General features: G+C 41.7%; 2 protein-coding genes across 2 annotated transcripts in view; one reads left to right on the top strand and one right to left on the bottom strand.

The window, feature by feature from the left end:
- The first annotated feature begins 4,403 nt into the window (after window positions 1-4,403).
- On the top strand, window positions 4,404-11,377 carry GNPDA2 (glucosamine-6-phosphate deaminase 2). The gene is made up of 6 exons (XM_015827365.1): window positions 4,404-4,563; window positions 6,814-6,915; window positions 7,083-7,265; window positions 9,312-9,496; window positions 10,466-10,640; window positions 11,302-11,377. Exons 1-6 carry the CDS (start codon window positions 4,440-4,442, stop codon window positions 11,361-11,363), a joined length of 831 nt encoding a protein of 276 aa, XP_015682851.1. The 5' UTR covers window positions 4,404-4,439; the 3' UTR covers window positions 11,364-11,377.
- A 2,376-nt stretch (window positions 11,378-13,753) lies between these two features.
- Window positions 13,754-16,830, bottom strand: part of GUF1 (GUF1 homolog, GTPase) — a gene marked incomplete in the record, with an annotated part of 23,904 nt that continues 20,827 nt past the window's right edge. The window contains 4 exon segments of the mRNA XM_015827369.2: window positions 13,754-13,963; window positions 13,966-14,026; window positions 15,139-15,175; window positions 16,554-16,673. Of these exon segments, the coding sequence (XP_015682855.2) occupies window positions 13,830-13,963; window positions 13,966-14,026; window positions 15,139-15,175; window positions 16,554-16,673 (352 nt within the window).

Below are 16,830 nucleotides of genomic sequence, written 5' to 3'. Positions count from 1 at the left end.
TATAACATTTTTTTCCAGCTTATATTATTCTCATAACCATCATCTCATTAGTTCAGCATACATCCTATTTTTATAATTTTTGTTCGCTTAAATTCCCTTATATGCAATCCAATTCTTCATATTAGTCATCTAACGGTCTAAATTTTCCCATTTAGGTACATCATCCCAATATTTTATGTCATGCATTATAAAAATACTATACTTTTTATCTGTCATAGTATCTAGATATAACATTCTTTTTTAATCAGTTTATATTTTACTTATATATATTAGTAAACATTACATCAACCTACTATTGCAAAAGTTGTTCTCACACAGCAGCCGTCGTAAATGTGAGTCAGTTCTGTCAAGCCTGGGGATGCTGCAACGGTCGTAAAATGTGAAAAACGGCTGTAAGTCATTTTTTTTAGTGCCGTCGTAACTTTGAACAGTCACTGAGCGAACAGTTGTAAGTTGAGGACTCCCTGCAATGCATTTATCATAGACTCAGAAAAGACTGCAAGGTTATTTATTAATGGATTTTAAGATGTTTATCTCTTTATTTTCAATTTCTAGCATCGTAAAATGGAAAAAGAGAGAGAAAGGCTTAAGATGATAAAACTAAATCAGAGTCAAAAAAGGGTTGATGAAAATTAGGCATCTTTTTGGTTTCCCGGGCTATTTGCATTTTTGTGAATATATAAAAAAAAGATGTTAAACATGAAGTCAATCAAACTAAAATAAGATTTGGAAATCAGACACGTACGGTAGGTCAATATCTCATTCAAACTGATGAAATGAAGCAACAAAACCCAGTCCAGGTAAATCTAGATTTAATACTGATCCTTTATGAACTTTTTTTTTGTTTATCTAGTTGGATTCGTAACCTGTCTGGCAAAAATCTACAAAATTTAAGAAAAAAAAATAATTCTTCTAGCAGCCATTGATATGGTTACAACTACCGGTACGTAGTTGTGTGCCTTCAAGGCTAGCCATCTTTCAGGTATTCCTTTAGCTAATAACATGGTTTCCCCCTGAATCCCAGATTTAACAAAGGATGTGAATTATCAGATACTTGAATAAATAAGAAACAATTAGCCGTTCAAACTAAGGAGGCAACCAGTAGCATTAGAGATGCTCTTTTAATAGAATGTGTTAGAATCATTGGTAAATCTTTTGGTCTTGTGTGAAGAAATTACATGGAGGAGGACCTAATTGGTATTACCGATAGCTTACATGGATACAAATTTTTATGGGTACCTTTATTGCATAGGCAAATTTTCTTCCTCCCTTTGTCTATCCTATCTATCTCTCTATCATCCATCCATCCATCCTTCTCTTCCTTTCTCCCTTCTTTCCTGTCTTATTTTCTTCCTTCATTTATTTTCCTTCCATTTTTTCTCCTTCCAACCTTTTCCTTCTTTCTTCCTATCTTTTTCTTCCTTCCTTCTATTTTTTTCTCCTTCCTACCTTTTCCTTCTTTCTCTTCTTTTCCTTCCTTCCTTCTATTGTTCCTCCTTCCTATCTTTTCCTCCCTCCCTCCCTCCCTCCCTCCCTAACTAACTTTTCCTTCACCTCTTTTTCTCCCTTCCATTTTTCCTCCTCCCTACCTTTTCCTTCTTTCTCTTCCTATCTTTCCCTTCCTCCTTTTGTTTTTCCTCCTTCCTGTCTTTTTCTTCTTTCTCATTCCCATTTCCTCCCTTACTTCCCTGCATCCTTCTCCTTCCTCTATTTATTTTCTTTCTTTCTTTCTTTCTTTCTTTCTTTCTTCCCTTTCCCTCTTTCTTACTCTTCTTTCCTTTCCTTCCTTTCTTCCTTCCTTCCCTCTTTCATACTCTTCCTTCATTCCTTCCCTCACCCTTTCATTCTCTTCTTTCTTTCTTTCTTTCTTTCTTTCTTTCTTTCTTTCTTTCTTTCTTTCTTTCTTTCTTTCTTTCTTCCCTTTCCCTCTTTCATACTCTTCTTTCTTTTCTTTCCTTCCTTTCTTCCTTCCTTCCCTCTCTTTCATACTCTTCCTTCATTCCTTCCTTCCTTCCCTCTCCCTCTTTCCTTCCTTCCTTCCTTCCTTCCTTCCTTCCAAGGCAAACACTCCCGCAGCCTCCCACTGCCCCCCCTGTCACTGCGCACGCGCGGTGGCTTCTTCGGCTCTCCTTCTCTCCCTCCCTCCCTCGCGGAGCGCCGCCCTTTCGCTCGGATCCCGGCCGCGGGAGCCAAAGTGGGCGGGGCTCATCCCGGAAGCCTTGGCCCCGCCCTCCCTTGCAAGATCCCCGGGCAGCTCCCAGCGCCAGGTGAGCTCCGACAGGCGGTGGGGCTTTTTTAAAATTTATTTATTTATTTATTTTTGTCTTGGGTGGGTGGGTGGGGAAGAGTTCGTGGCTGGGCTGGCCAAGCCCGGTGGGCGCCTTTGCAAGCATCCTGCACGCAGGCGGTGGGTGGGTGGGGAAGCCTGGAAATCCTTTGCAAAGGGGCTTTTTTTTTCAGGAGGCGCCTGGACTCTTCTTGGTTTTCCTTTGAAGACCTTTCGCTTCTCATCCTAGGGTTGCTTCTTGATTACCTTTTCCTGCAAGGGGTGCCATGTTTTTTTGACGGATGTTTAATGTAGACTGCCATCCAGGGTGTTTTTGTTTTTAAAAAAAAGAACTTAGTTTGAACACTGTATCCCTTCTGGTATGTTTCTATTTTGTTACTGAGGAATACAACAGAATAGAAAATTAGAATACTGTAGAATGGAATGGAATATAGAATAGAATAGAATAGAATATTAGAATACTGTAGAATGGAATGAAATGGAAAGGAATAGAATAGAATAGAATAGAATATTAGAATACTGTGGAATGGAATGAAATTGAAAGGAAAGGAATAGAATAGAATAGAATAGAATAGAATAGAATAGAATACTGTAGAATGGAATAGAATAGAATAGAATAGAATATTAAAATACTGTGGAATGAAATGGAAAGGAATAGAATAGAATAGAATAGAATAGAATATTAGAATACTGTGGAATGGAATGAAATGAAATGGAATAGAATAGAATAGAATATTAGAATACTGTGGAATGGAATGAAATGGAAAGGAATAGAATAGAATAGAATATTAGAATACTGTGGAATGGAATAGAATAGAATAGAATACTGTGGAATGGAATGGAATGGAATGGAATAAAATGGAACAGAATAGAATAGAATAGAATACTGTGGAATGGAATGGAATAGAATAGAATAGAATATTAGAATACTGTGGAATGGAATGAAATGGAAAGGAATAGAATAGAATATTAGAATACTATGGAATGGAATAGAATAGAATTAGAATAGAATATTAGAATACTGTAGAATAGAATGGAATAGAAGAAATGAAGAACAGAATAGAGTTAGAAATAGAGTAGAATTAGAAATAGAATAGAACAAAAGCTTTATTGTCACTTTAAATGTACCCTAACCAGCATACATTAAAATGAAATTTCATTGCATTCAGCTCTCAAAAATCACCATTCTTCATATACCCACACACCCACACAGACGCTGCAGCATTTTAAACCTGCTATTTATTGCTGAACTTTAAAAAGAGGAAGGAAATTCACGCCTCATCCATAGGAAACTTCTGTTTTGTTCTAGAAAAAAAAAAAGTAACATCCAAATGCCTAGTTTCACAATTTAGGAGATTTATCTGGTTCTCCTCAGTTAAGTTGTCTTCTGATGTAACAGACTTCACGCTCTAAAGTCCTGTTGCACGTTTTGGAAATTGGGCCCTTTACATTCTGAGGGTGCCACGTTAGAGAACTTATTGCTCCATTGCTATAATCTTGTCTAAACAAGATGGTCCTCGACTTGTAACAGTTTATTTAGTGACAGTTCAGAATTACAAAGGCACTTTTAAAAAAAAGCGACTCGTGACCGTTTTTCACACTTAACGACCGTCGCGGCCTCCCCATGGTCACGTGATCAACTGACTCATAGTTATGACGGGGGGCGGCGGTGTCCCGGGGGGGGTTGTCACGTGATCCCCTTTTGCGACCGGCAAAGCCAGATTCACTTAACAACCGTGTTAACTAACTGAACTGCAGCGATTCGCTTAACGACCGTGGGAAGAAAGGTTGTGAAATGGGGCAGAATTCACTTATTAAATGTCTCGTAAATTTTGGGGGTCAATCCGTTGTGGTCGTAAGCTGAGGACCACCTGTATGATGTTCTTTATCGAGGGTGTTCAGAAAAGTGTTGCCAAGGTGGAGGAGGGCCTGTAGGAACTTGCAGAATCGTTGTGTTACCCCTGCGCTGGCATTCAAAAACATTTTCTGGAATTGTCAAGGACAGCCACACTCAAGGCCTGAAGATTGTGTTGCTGAGAAGGACACGCTGAGCGCGGTCTGGGCTAAACGGGGCTTGCTGGAATCACCATCTGCTCGGCTTCTCCCACAGCTTCGGTTGCGTGTTGCTTTGCGGGAGCCGTTTCGCCCTAGGATGAGGCTGGTAATCCTAGAAAATTACGATTTGGCGAGCGAATGGACGGCAAAGTACATCTGTAACCGCATCGTCCAGTTCAAGCCTAACCAAAACCGATATTTCACCCTTGGCTTACCGACAGGTAATTAATTTTAGAATAGATATTTATTGTGATTTTTATTATCGCCTGTTCACCGCCCTGAGTCCCGTAAGGGAGATAGGGCGGTATACAAATCTAAATAAACATAAACATAAACATAATTTTCTTCTGTCTCTCTCCCTCCCTCCCCTCCCTCTCCCTCTCTCTTTCTCCATTCCTCCCTCTCTCTCCCTCTCTCTAATTCCCTCTCCCTCCCTCTCTCCCTCTCTTTCTCTGTTCCTCCCTCTCTCCCTCTCCCTAATTCCCTCTCTCTCTTTCTTCGTTCCTCCCTCTCCCTAATTCCCCCTCCCTCCCTCTCTCCCCCTCCCTCATTCCCTCCCCCTCTCTCTTCCACTTAATTTTCAATACCGTTGTAACTTTAGCCACCACGGCTAAAGATGGATGGATAGGTAGATAGATAGATGATAGGTAGGTAGGTAGGTAGATAGGTAGATAGATGGATAGATGATAGATAGATAGCAATCAAAATAACAATAGCACTGTCCTAGACTTACAGCCCTCTCTAAGCAGTTTAGAGAGTCAGCATCTTGCCCCCAACAATCTGGGTCCTCATTTTACCAAACTCGGAAGGCTGAGGCAATCTTGAGCAGGTCAGGATCGAACTTCCTGGCTGAGGGCAGAGTCAGCCTGCAATACTGCATTCTACCCCTGTGCCACTACAGATAAAGATGGATGGATAGATAGATAGATAGATAGATAGATAGATAGATAGATAGATAGATAGATAGATAGATAGATAGATAGATAGATAGATGGGTGGGTGGGTGGGTGGGTGGGTGGGTAGGATAGGATAGGATAGGATAGGATAGGATAGGATAGTGATGATAGATAGATAGATAGATAGATAGATAGATAGATAGATAGATAGGATAGTGATGATAGATAGATAGATAGAGATAGCTAGACTAGATAGGTAGGTAGGTAGATAGATAGATAGATGATAGGTAGATAGATGATAGATAGATAGAGAGAGAGAGAGAGAGAGATTGAGATAGATGATAGATAGATAGATAGATAGATAAGATAGAGAGAGAGAGATTGAGATAGATGATAGATAGATAGAGAGATAGAGAGATAGAGAGATAGATAGATAGATGATAGGTAGATAGATAGATGGATGATAGGTAGATAGATGGTAGATAGATAGATAGATAGATGATAGATAGATAGATAGATAGATAGATAGACAGACAGACAGATAGATAGATAGATAGATAGATAAATGGATGATAGGTAGATAGATGATAGGTAGATGATAGGTAGATAGATGATAGATAGATGATAGATAGATAGATAGATGGGTGGGTGGGTGGGTGGGTAGGATAGGATAGGATAGGATAGTGATGATAGATAGATCGATAGATAGATAGATAGATAGGATAGTGATGATAGATAGATAGAGATAGCTAGACTAGATAGGTAGGTAGGTAGATAGATAGATAGATAGATAGATAGATAGATAGATAGATAGATAGATAGATAGATAGATAGATGATAGGTAGATAGATGATAGGTAGATAGATAGATAGATAGATAGATAGATAGATAGATAGATAGGATAGTGATGATAGATAGATAGTTAGAGATAGCTAGACTAGGTAGGTAGGTAGGTAGGTAGGTAGGTAGGTAGATAGATAGATAGATAGATAGATAGATAGATAGATAGATGGATGATAGGTAGATAGATAGATGGATGATAGGTAGATAGATGATAGGTAGATAGATAGATAGATAGGTAGATAGATAGATAGATAGATAGATAGATAGGTAGATAGATAGATAGATAGATAGATAGATGATAGATGGATGATAGGTAGATAGATGATAGGTAGATGATAGGTAGATAGATGATAGATAGATAGATAGATAGATAGATAGATAGATAGATAGATAGATAGCAATCGAAATAGCAATAGCACCTAGACTTATATACTGTCTCACAGGGCTTTACAGCCCTCTCTAAGCAGTTTATAGAGTCAGCCTTTTGCCTCCCCCCAACAATCTGGGTCATTTTACCGACCTCGGAAGGACGGAAGGCTGAGTCAGCCGGTCAGGATCAAACTGCTGTCAGTGGGCAGAGTCAGCCCGCAATCCTGCCTTCTAACCCCTGCCCCTAACCAGGGCTCATGATATAATCATAACTGGACTTGTGATCCCCTCTCATCTTTTGCAATTCCAGTGAAAGGTATTTTTCTTAGCGCCCCGGGATAACGAAACGTTTGCTTGATGCAGGAAGCACGCCTTTGGGATGCTACCAGAAGCTGATAGACTATCACAAAAGAGGGGATCTCTCTTTTAAATATGTGAAGACATTCAATATTGATGAATACGTAGGTAAGTTTGCCTTTTTTTTTTTTTAAGCACACCTGTGTTGGTGACGGGGGCTCAGATTTGCAGTGTTAACGCAACCTCGGATAGAGTTGCATGCTTCGGTACACCTTCCCTATCCATTTCAATTTTCCTTGAGATCCACTAATTAAACAGCTCTGCTTTGGTTCCAGGCCTTCCGAGGAATCACCCGGAGAGCTATCATTCTTACATGTGGAACAATTTTTTTAAGCATATTGATATAGATCCAAACAATGCCCATATTCTCGATGGGAACGCACCGGATCTAAAAGCAGAGTGCGACGCCTTTGAAAAGAAGATAGAAGAAGCTGGAGGAATCGAACTGTTTGTTGGAGGTGAGCTTAAGCAAAAAACTGAAACCATCAGTGAGTAATCCAATTAGTACAAGGTACTATTGAAGTATCGTTGCTTAGAGGAATAAAATGATACAGGTAGTCCGGGACTTCAGCCGCAAATTTATGTTGCCACGTGAGACATTTGTTTTGAGTTTTGCCCCATTTTACGACCTTTTTTGCCAGAGTCGTTAAGCGAATCTCTGCAGCTTTTAAGTTAGTAGCACGGTTGTAAAATGAATCTGGATCCCCCCCCTTGGCTTTGCTTGTCAGAAAGTGGCAAAAGGGGATCAAATGAGCCCGGGACACGGGTACCGTCATAAAAACAAGTCAGTTGCCAAGCGTCTGAATTTGGATCACGTGACCGTGGTGATGCTGCTGTGAACATAAGGGTGAAAAATGGTCAAAAGTCACCTTTTTCAGGGCCTTTGAACTGTCGTAAGTTGAGAACTGCCTGTTTTCATTTTTCCGTTGCCACACTGCTTACTCCTGTATTCTAGCCTGTTTTTCCCCTAGTAATTTTGAATTATTCCTAACAGCTATTGAAACTATTTGTTCTCAAAGAAAGAGGCCAGGCACTTTGTGAATACTGTACCCTCCGCTTCTCAGACGCTTGATCAATGGGTGAGGGGATGAGCACATAGTATCAAAACACAATTCCCTTCTCCAATTAACAGTCATAAATCACATTCTCCAATTAGTTTGAAATGCAGGCTTCCCCTCCAGTTCTCCAGCCCGCCAATTCTTATCATCTCTTATTTCAATCACCTTGGTTCTCACACTAGGTCCAGTATTGTTATGTGTAGCTAAACTCTCATGCAGATTCTTTCCCCCAGCATCATCTAACTCTAGCTCTAACTCTAAAAGCAAAACATAAGAAAAAAATGGTTGCATCTCCAACTCTGTCCAAAAAGGACAGATCCTGCATCGTAAACAAAAGCATATGTTAGGGACTGTCTCTCGGTTTGTTAGGGTGTTTCTTCTAGAAACTTTTAATGAGTCTGTCAGCTTTCACATCGCTAGACTTTTACCCAAGTGGCTTCAGACAACGAATATCCCTTCCATCGTACTAAGTACTGCAATTTCCCTTTTAAAAATTCTAGAATCAAGAATACGCTTTACTTCATAGTGGGTCTGACCCGCCACCACGAAGGGTCCGGGTGCCTTCTTAGGGGGAGGGTCTTAAAGTAGAACCCCAAAAAGGTTTCAGCAGGCTGCAATGGAAGACAGGGTGAATTCTCCCTAAAAGTCTACGGAGTTTTAATTCCACGGATTAATGTGCAGTGCTTCCCTGTTGATCTCCAGCAGTGCTTCAAGAGCACGTAAGTGCCCAACTCTAGCGTCTGTCTGCAAATGTTTATGGCAACTGTTGTCTTTTCTTAGGAATCGTGAAGCTGCCCTTAGCAGAAAAAGACACGGCTGCTTTAAAGAGCGGCAGACGGGTGCCGTGTTTGTGTTCCAGATTTTGCGACCTGGGTGTAAAGTCTGGCACAACCCCACAAAATTGCTAACAAACGGTATTTTGATTCAGGCCCTGAAGCACTCCTTGGGATTCTTTGCAGACGGTCCTTACAGATGCCTACTAGTTGGGTGTTTGTTTCCCTTTCCATAGAGGTTGGTTGTTCAGGGCGTCCTCGGCTTACAACAGTTCATTTAGTGACCGTTCAAAGTTACAACGGCACTGAAAAAACCGACTTAGGATCGTTTTTCACACTTAGGACTTTTGTGACATCCCCAGGGTCTCGTGATCAAAATTCCAAATGCTTCGCCAACTGACTCACACTCATGACGGAGGCAGTGTCCCCAGGGGGGGTCACGTGATCCTCTTTTGCGACCTTCTGACAAGCAAAGTCAATGGGGGAAGCCAAACTCACTTAACAACCGGGTTACTATCTTAACAACTCTGGCAAGAAAAGTCGCAAAATGGGGCAAAACTCACTTCACAAACGTCTCAGCCTAAACTTTGAGCTCAACTGTGGACGTAAGTCGAGTGTTCCTGGCCAAGCGTGCCTCGCCCACACCGCTTTTGTCATTTGTGGTCTTTCCAAGGCATTGGCCCTGACGGTCATATCGCTTTCAACGAACCGGGATCCAGTTTGGTGTCAAGAACCAGATTGAAAACTCTCGCCATGGATACCATTCTGGCGAATGCGAAATACTTCGATGGTGATTTATCTAAGGTTCCAACTATGGCCTTAACCGTTGGCGTGGGAACAGTCATGGATGCCAGGGAGGTCAGAACATCCGTCTTTATATTTGCATTTTTTAAAATGTATCTGAAAACTGGAGTGCTGTATATATAAGTCACGGCCTTTAGAATTAGCGCACTACAAATGTCCATGACTAAATCTCCATGGCAGAGGCGGGGAACTACGACCCCTTTTATGGCTTGTGGACTTCAACTCCCAGAATTCCTGAGGCAGCCATTTTAATAGGTAAGATTCAGGTTCTAAGGCAGAGGTGGGGAACTATGACCCCTTTTATGGCTTGTGGACTTCAACTCCCAGAATTCCTGAGCCGGCCATTTTAATATGTAAGACCCAGGTTCTAAGGCAGAGGTGGGGAACTACGGCCCCTTTATGACTTGTGGACTTCAACTCCCAGAATTCTTGAGGCAGCCATTTTAATAGGTAAGATTCAGGTTCTAAGGCAGAGGTGGGGAACTACGACCCCCTTTATGACTTGTGGACTTCAACTCCCAGAATTCTTGAGGCAGCCATTTTAATAGGTAAGATTCAGGTTCTAAGGCAGAGGTGGAGAACTACGGCCCCCTTTATGACTTGTGGACTTCAACTCCCAGAATTCTTGAGGCAGCCATTTTAATAGGTAAGACTCAGGTTCTAAGGCAGAGATGGGGAACTACAGACCCTTGTATGGCTTGTGGACTTCAACTCCCAGAATTCCTGAGCCGGCCATTTTAATATGTAAGACCCAGGTTCTAAGGCAGAGGTGGGGAACTACAGCCCCCTTTATGACTTATGGTTAGTCTCCCAATTCAGAGCAATTAATAACAGTATAAACCAGGGGCATCCAACTTTGGCAACTGGTGGATTTCAACGCAAGATGGCTGGCTGGGGAATTCTGGGAGTTGAAGTCCAAAAGAACCAAGATTGGACACCTTAGCTTAGTATCGTCTGTTGCAATTAGGGATTGCTGCTTTCCTAGCTTGCTTGATTCTGCATCCATCCATGCTTGTCTTCCAGGTTATGATTCTGATCACGGGCGCACACAAAGCCTTCGCCTTATACAAGGCCATCGAAGAAGGCGTCAACCATATGTGGACGGTTTCTGCCTTCCAGCAACATCCCCATACAATTTTTGTGTGTGACGAAGATGCCACTTTAGAACTCAGAGTTAAAACGGTGAAGTATTTTAAAGGTGAGTGTCATCATATGAGGAATGGTTGCAGGATTTGGGTATAGCCAGTCTAGAGAAAAGAAGGACCAGGGGCGACACGATAGCAGTATTCCAGTATCTGAGGGGCTGCCACAAAGAAGAGGAGGGGGGTCAACTTATTTTCCAAAGCACCAGAAGGCAGGACAAGAAACAACGGATAGAAACTGGAAGTTTTTAAGAAGAGACTGGACAGCCATTTGTCCGAAACGGTATAGGGTTTCCTGCCTGAGCAGGGGGTTGGACTAGATGACCTCCAAGGTCCCTTCCAACTTTATTATTACTACTACTACTACTACTATTATTACTACTACTACTACTACTACTATTATTATTATTATTATTATTATTATAAACTAACCAAGGAGAGAAGCTACCTGGAATTAAGGAGAAACTTCTTAACAGTGAGAACAATTAACCAGTGGAACGCCTTGCCAACAGAGGTTGTGGGTGCTCCATCACTGGAAGTTTTTAAGAAGAGATTGGACCGCCATTTGTCTGAAATGGTATAGGGTTTCCTGCCTGAGCAGGGGGCTGGACTAGAAGACCTCCAAGGTCCCTTCCAGATTGACTGCCTGCCGTAGGAACGGCATAACGTTAACTAGTAATACGAGTAATAACAAGATTTATTTTTTTAATCTTCAAGGTTTAATGCACGTGCACAACAAACTCGTGGAGCCTCTGCGTAGTATGAAAGAGCAAAATTGAAGGACGGAACCACGCTGGAGCCACTGGGCGGGCTGGGGTGGGGTGGGGACGGGACCCTGGCAGTGTGTTTTGGGGGGAGCAGACTGCTAGGCCCCATTGCGAAAAAACTGGCTAAAACTTCAGCTTCTTTATAAACCCGGCCGGGGCTTGTGGTAACGTTTATCCTGGCGGTCCAAATGCGCGCGTACATTCCTCTCCGTGCTGTCACAAGCCCTCTTTTCGTCTGTTTCCCCCCCCCCCCCAGACCTGTTTTGCTTCTTGCACGTTATTACATCGTGTGAAACTAGGGAAAAATTCAGGAAAAAGAGGATAAAACTCAAGACGAGCTTTTCCAGGGGGGAGAGTAAATGTTCTGGCAGGGGGGGTCTCTGGAGGATGCGTTAGAAAAAGATTCCACCGGTGCGATTTCAGTTCCATCTTTTTTTATGACGCGTGAAGGACTTTGAGAACCGGGTTCAGGCCATCGTGGTTTTTTCCCGATCGCACCCTGCAGACACTCCTGGCTCTGTGGCTTGCATATAAATACTTCTTTGTTGCTTTAGATCAGTGTTTCTCAACCTTGACAATTTTAAGGCATGTGGACTTCAACTCCCAGAATTCCACAGCCAGCATTGCTGGCTGTGGAATTCTGGGAGTTGAAGTCCACATGCCTTAAAATTGTCAAGGTTGAGAAACACTTGCTTTAGATCTTGGCCTCTTCGACATTAAGTGTAACGGAGAAGCAGACCTTTTACAACCAGGTGTTCATAATCCATGGCCATGACTCTGTTACTCCTTCCTTCTTTCCTTTTCTTTTTTCTTTCCTTCCTTGCTTCTTTTCCTCCTTCCCTTCTTTGTTCTTTTTCTCTGCTTCCTTCCTTTCTTTTTTTACTCTTTTCCTTCTTTCCTTTTTCTCCTTCCTTCCTTTTCTTTTTTCTTTCCTTGCTTCCTTTTTTCCCCTTCCTCCTTCCCTTCTTCGTTCTTTTTCTCTGCTTCCTTCCTTTCTTTTTTTACTCTTTTCCTTTCCTTTTTCTTTCTTTCCTTCCTTCCTTCCTTTTTCTTCCTTTCTTTCCTTCCTTTTGTTTCTTTCTCTTTCTTTCTTTCTTTTTCTTTCTTTCTTTTTCTTTCTTTCTTTTTCTTTTTCTCTTCTCCATCCTTCATTCCTTCCTCTTAAATACATCTTAAATGTATATTTATTTCTGCTGTAACCCTCATTTGAAGGGTGGGGGAATTGGATCATTTAGGCGGCTTTACATGGTTAGTCTTGCTGGAAACGGGCAATGGAGTCTTGTCTGTTTTGAATGCCAATGCAACTGTTATAATCTCCTAAGCCGCACTCGTGTTGAGTTTAGCTGAAGTAAAGAGGCATATTGCTGTCTTCTGTGGTGGCCCTGCATTTTTCAAGCGTCTTGTGGATCGAAAGAGAACTGGGAACTCTCCTGAGGGGAAGGAGGAAGGGGTGTGTGTGTGCTGTATTACTTCTTTCACAAAGCAACGGACTCCCTTTCTCCACTGTGATGGGGGTTTTCTGGATTTGGTTTCTCGCATTTTGAGATAAAGCTAAGGAAACTGCTCAGGGTTCAGCCTCCCAAGAGCATGGCGTCAAAGTCTATTCTTGATACTTTCCACCCAGTTTTTCAAAATGTTGTGGGAATGAAAGAGTGGAGAAAGCAGCAAGAAATCTCTCTGAATAATACCATCATTCCTCCTTTCACAGCCCTAACCCTGAAGCTCTGCCATTGTTTAAACCAGTGATTTTCAACCTTGGCAAAGTTTAAAATGTGTGGACTTCCAACTTGGCTGGCTGGGGAATTCTGGGAGTTGAAGTCCACACATCTTAAAAGTTGCCATGATTGAAACCACTTGGCCTCTTTAAGATATGGCCACATTTGAAAAACACTTGTCTTGTATTTTTTTTCCCTGCCCTGGGAAAATAAACTTTAGTTCCAGTATGTGGTCGCTGCAGATTCTTAAATTTATACCTACAAACCGCATCCTAATGGATCAAAAGTCAATTTATACTCCACACCAAGATTGAAATAGTTTTGAAAAACACAGACTAAGCAAGCTCACGCCGAAGATCCAATATCCTCGACTTAACAACAGTTTATTTCTTGACCGTTCCAAGTTACAACGGCACTGAAACACGTCAAAGGATCATACACCCCACGTCTCACTTAGCAACGGAAACTTTGGGCTCGACTGTGGTCGTTAAGTCGAGGATACCGGTATCTGCACACCCGGTTTATTTACCTAGCGTAGTCAAGAGCTTGCAAATGTCAAGACCTAGATTGCAGTCGAATTATGGGAAAAGACGTACCGGGATCTCAAAAGGCACAATTCTAAGAAATGGCATCAAACGTTGGCGGTCAGGCTCTCGGATGCTTAAAACTATATTTCAGACTTTTAGGTCCTCAGCTTTGGTGCTTTATTGAACAACTGCAGTAGGATGGTGTCAAATCTATACACGGATAGATGAGATCAAGTTCAGGATAATATCCAGTTTTTAAACAGCTGGGTCAACGGGTCATCAAGAAGCCCAACGTCTATTTGTCGAGCTGCTTCTTGAGAACTTTGATGAACGCGTCCTTTGGCACCTCCACGTTCCCAATTCTCCTCATCTTCTTCTTCCCTTCGGCTTGCCTCTTCAAAAGTTTCATTTTCCTGGTAATATCGCCTCCGTACTGTTAATAATAATAACAATAACAATAATAATAATTTTAAGGAGGAACCTGGTTGACACCTAGGATGCTGGTAGCAACCCGTGTCAACCATCAGCGCCAGCCAATTTGAATGTTCAGTTGACTGAGGTTCACGTTTAATGAATAAAAGATATAATAATAATAATAATAATAATAATAATAATAATAATAATAATAATAATAATAATAATATAATAATGTTTTCAGATGATCAGTGGAATAAGTGCAACGGCTTCCTTCCAGACGCTGTGGGTGCTCCATTCCAATATTAGAAGTTTTAAAGAAGAGACTGGACGCCCACTTGTCTGAAATGGTGTTGGGCTTCCTGCCTGAGCAGGGGGTTGGACTAGATGACCTCCAAGGTCCCTTCCAACTCTGTGATTCTGTTATTAATAATACCTATAAAGGAGAATATTTGTAGCTCAGGGATGAGGGGTCCTTGGTGCTCTCTGAGCTTGGTTATTTTCTTGCATACGTTTCATTACCCAAACTAGGTACAATCTAGCACTGGTGATGTTACCTAGTTGGGTCATGAAACGTCTGCAAGGAAACAACCAAGCACAGAGAGCACCAGGGACCCCCAGTCCTCCTCCTCTCTGCAAATCCCCCTCCTTTCTAGCTTTGATGATGTTACCTAGTTGGGTAATGAAACGTCTGCAAGAAAACAAACTCAGAGCACCAAGGACTTCCCAATCCTTTCATCCTCCCCCTTGTCCTTCTCTCCACACACCCTACTCCCTTCTAACACTGATGATACCACCTAGTTTGGTAATGAAACGTCTGCAAGGAAACAAGCTGAGAGACCACCAGGGACCCCTCACTCCAGATTAATAACTCATAATAGCAATCAGAACACTACCAGTCCACGTGGATACTTTTTTTTTCTGCATTGCTATTATCCTAAATAATAACAAGTTAAGTTAAAAAACCATGGGAATTATATCAAACACTCCAGGTGAATTTAAACCCAGGCTCAAACTTTAAATGAAGTGGATTAAATCTTATTAAAAAAAAATGTGGCTAATTTACATTAAGAAGATTTTTTAAAAAACAAAATACTAAACTCTATAGACAGGGGAAAAAAAGATACTTACACATTTTGCCAGAACATCTTTCCTAAAAGGTTTTATCCTGGAAAATAAAGGGAACCGAGTTGCATTTTAGAGGGATAATACTAAGGGTGTTCCATAATTTGAAGTTCTGAAGCAGCAAGTAATCGCTAATTATGTGCTTTTAAACCCCTATGCTGCCTTTGCAATCAGCAGGTCTAAGAAATCAAATCAAATCAATAATGTCCTTTGACACTGAGCAGCTACTTAAGAGTTAATCTTTAGTCTTGTTTTCTAATTTATTTAAATAAAGTTTCCGTTTTCAAGTTACTGGAATGCAATATTGGATATATATTTTTTTCTTTTAACCACCCTGTAATCCAGTGGTTCTCAACCTTTTTAATGCCGTGACCCCAACCGGTCGTAAGTCGAGGACTAAACCGGTCGTAAGTCGAGGACTACCCAACCAGTCGTAAGTCGAGGACTTTCCCTGCCCGGGAGTGCCGCGCATGCGTGGTTCCGCCCCCTGCGCCGGCCAAGGCATAGCTGGCAAGCGGCAGAGACAGAGCAGGCCGACCACCAGCTGGCCCAGCTCAAGGGAGGTAAGGCACCCGCCGGAAAAGGGGAAAAAATGGCGGACAAAAAAAATGGCGGACAGCCTTGCTTGGCGACCCCCGTGAAATGGTCGATCGACCCCAAATGGGGTCCCGACCCACAGGTTGAGAACCACTGCTGTAATCCCTTGCATTGGGGTGGAGTTAGGATGACTGAATGGAGCTGAGTGTTTACTGGCTGGCTACCCTTCCTGACACCTATGCGAAGTTCACAGTAGACAATTATTCATTGTGCCCAGAGAGAGAAATAACTGCCGTTACCTAGGACCGAACCCACAGATTGTGAGGCGAGAGTTCCACCTCTAGGTGCTCATATAACTGGATATGTTATATATAATATAATCAGCCTATTTTTCATATATCAAAAAGAACACTTTTATCAGGGAGAATTTTGACATCTGCTGTGATCAGCTCATGTAATGTAAACACCCTGCCTGTCAAGAGAATCTCCCTTCTTTCATTTCAAATGTTTTACGTATTTTAATTTTTATTCCTTTTGCGGATGCTCGCCAAATAGTTCATAAACTGCAAATTGCATCATTTCAGCTATTATGGAAACCCAGTCCTCCATGCCACCTATTCCCTCCTAATGAATCTCCGTGACTAAGGACTAAATTCCATGTTAATATTCAGATGATATTAATATTAAGAGCCTGGATCTGAAGTGTTATAATGCTCGTAAGTCACTTTTTTTTTTTCGTGCTGTTGTAACTCTGAACGGCCACTAAGCGAACTGTTGTAAGCTGAGCATAAGTAGTCACTAAAAAAAAAATTCCGAAGAGAATTGAAAAAGAAAAGAAAGCTATGCAGTTATCTTTTAAAACCAAGTTAAGCATATCGACTTACGTTTCTCTGGCAATTATTTTGTTTCCGAGAGCTGCCTGGATAGCTATTTCAAACATTTGCCTGGGGATAAGGTCTCTTAATCGTTCACACATGGATTTACCGACAGAGTAGACTTTCTCTCTGGAAAAGAAAAGGTGGAAGAATGGGTCTGTCCTGGGTCTTTTCCCAGAGGACATGGACAGTGGACAGCAGGTGTCGGGCTAAGCCTAAGAACGATGTTAAAAAAAAAAATCAAGGCCAGGATTCAGTTCTTGCTTACAGACAATAGGCAGAATCT

The sequence above is a fragment of the Protobothrops mucrosquamatus genome, unplaced genomic scaffold (assembly GCF_001527695.2).
Source record: "Protobothrops mucrosquamatus isolate PMUCROS unplaced genomic scaffold, P.Mucros_1.0 scaffold3651, whole genome shotgun sequence".
In the NCBI taxonomy this organism is placed as follows: domain Eukaryota; kingdom Metazoa; phylum Chordata; class Lepidosauria; order Squamata; family Viperidae; genus Protobothrops; species Protobothrops mucrosquamatus.
This window is presented reverse-complemented; position numbering and strand designations above follow the sequence as displayed.

Excerpts from the sequence above, each read along its gene's own strand:
- GNPDA2 (XM_015827365.1), top strand. The coding sequence starts at position 4,440 with ATGAGGCTGGTAATCCTAGAAAATTACGATTTGGCGAGCGAATGGACG. Across the intron at positions 4,564-6,813 it reads CACCCTTGGCTTACCGACAG|GAAGCACGCCTTTGGGATGC; the intron begins GTAATTAATTTT and ends TGCTTGATGCAG. Across the intron at positions 6,916-7,082 it reads CAATATTGATGAATACGTAG|GCCTTCCGAGGAATCACCCG; the intron begins GTAAGTTTGCCT and ends CTTTGGTTCCAG.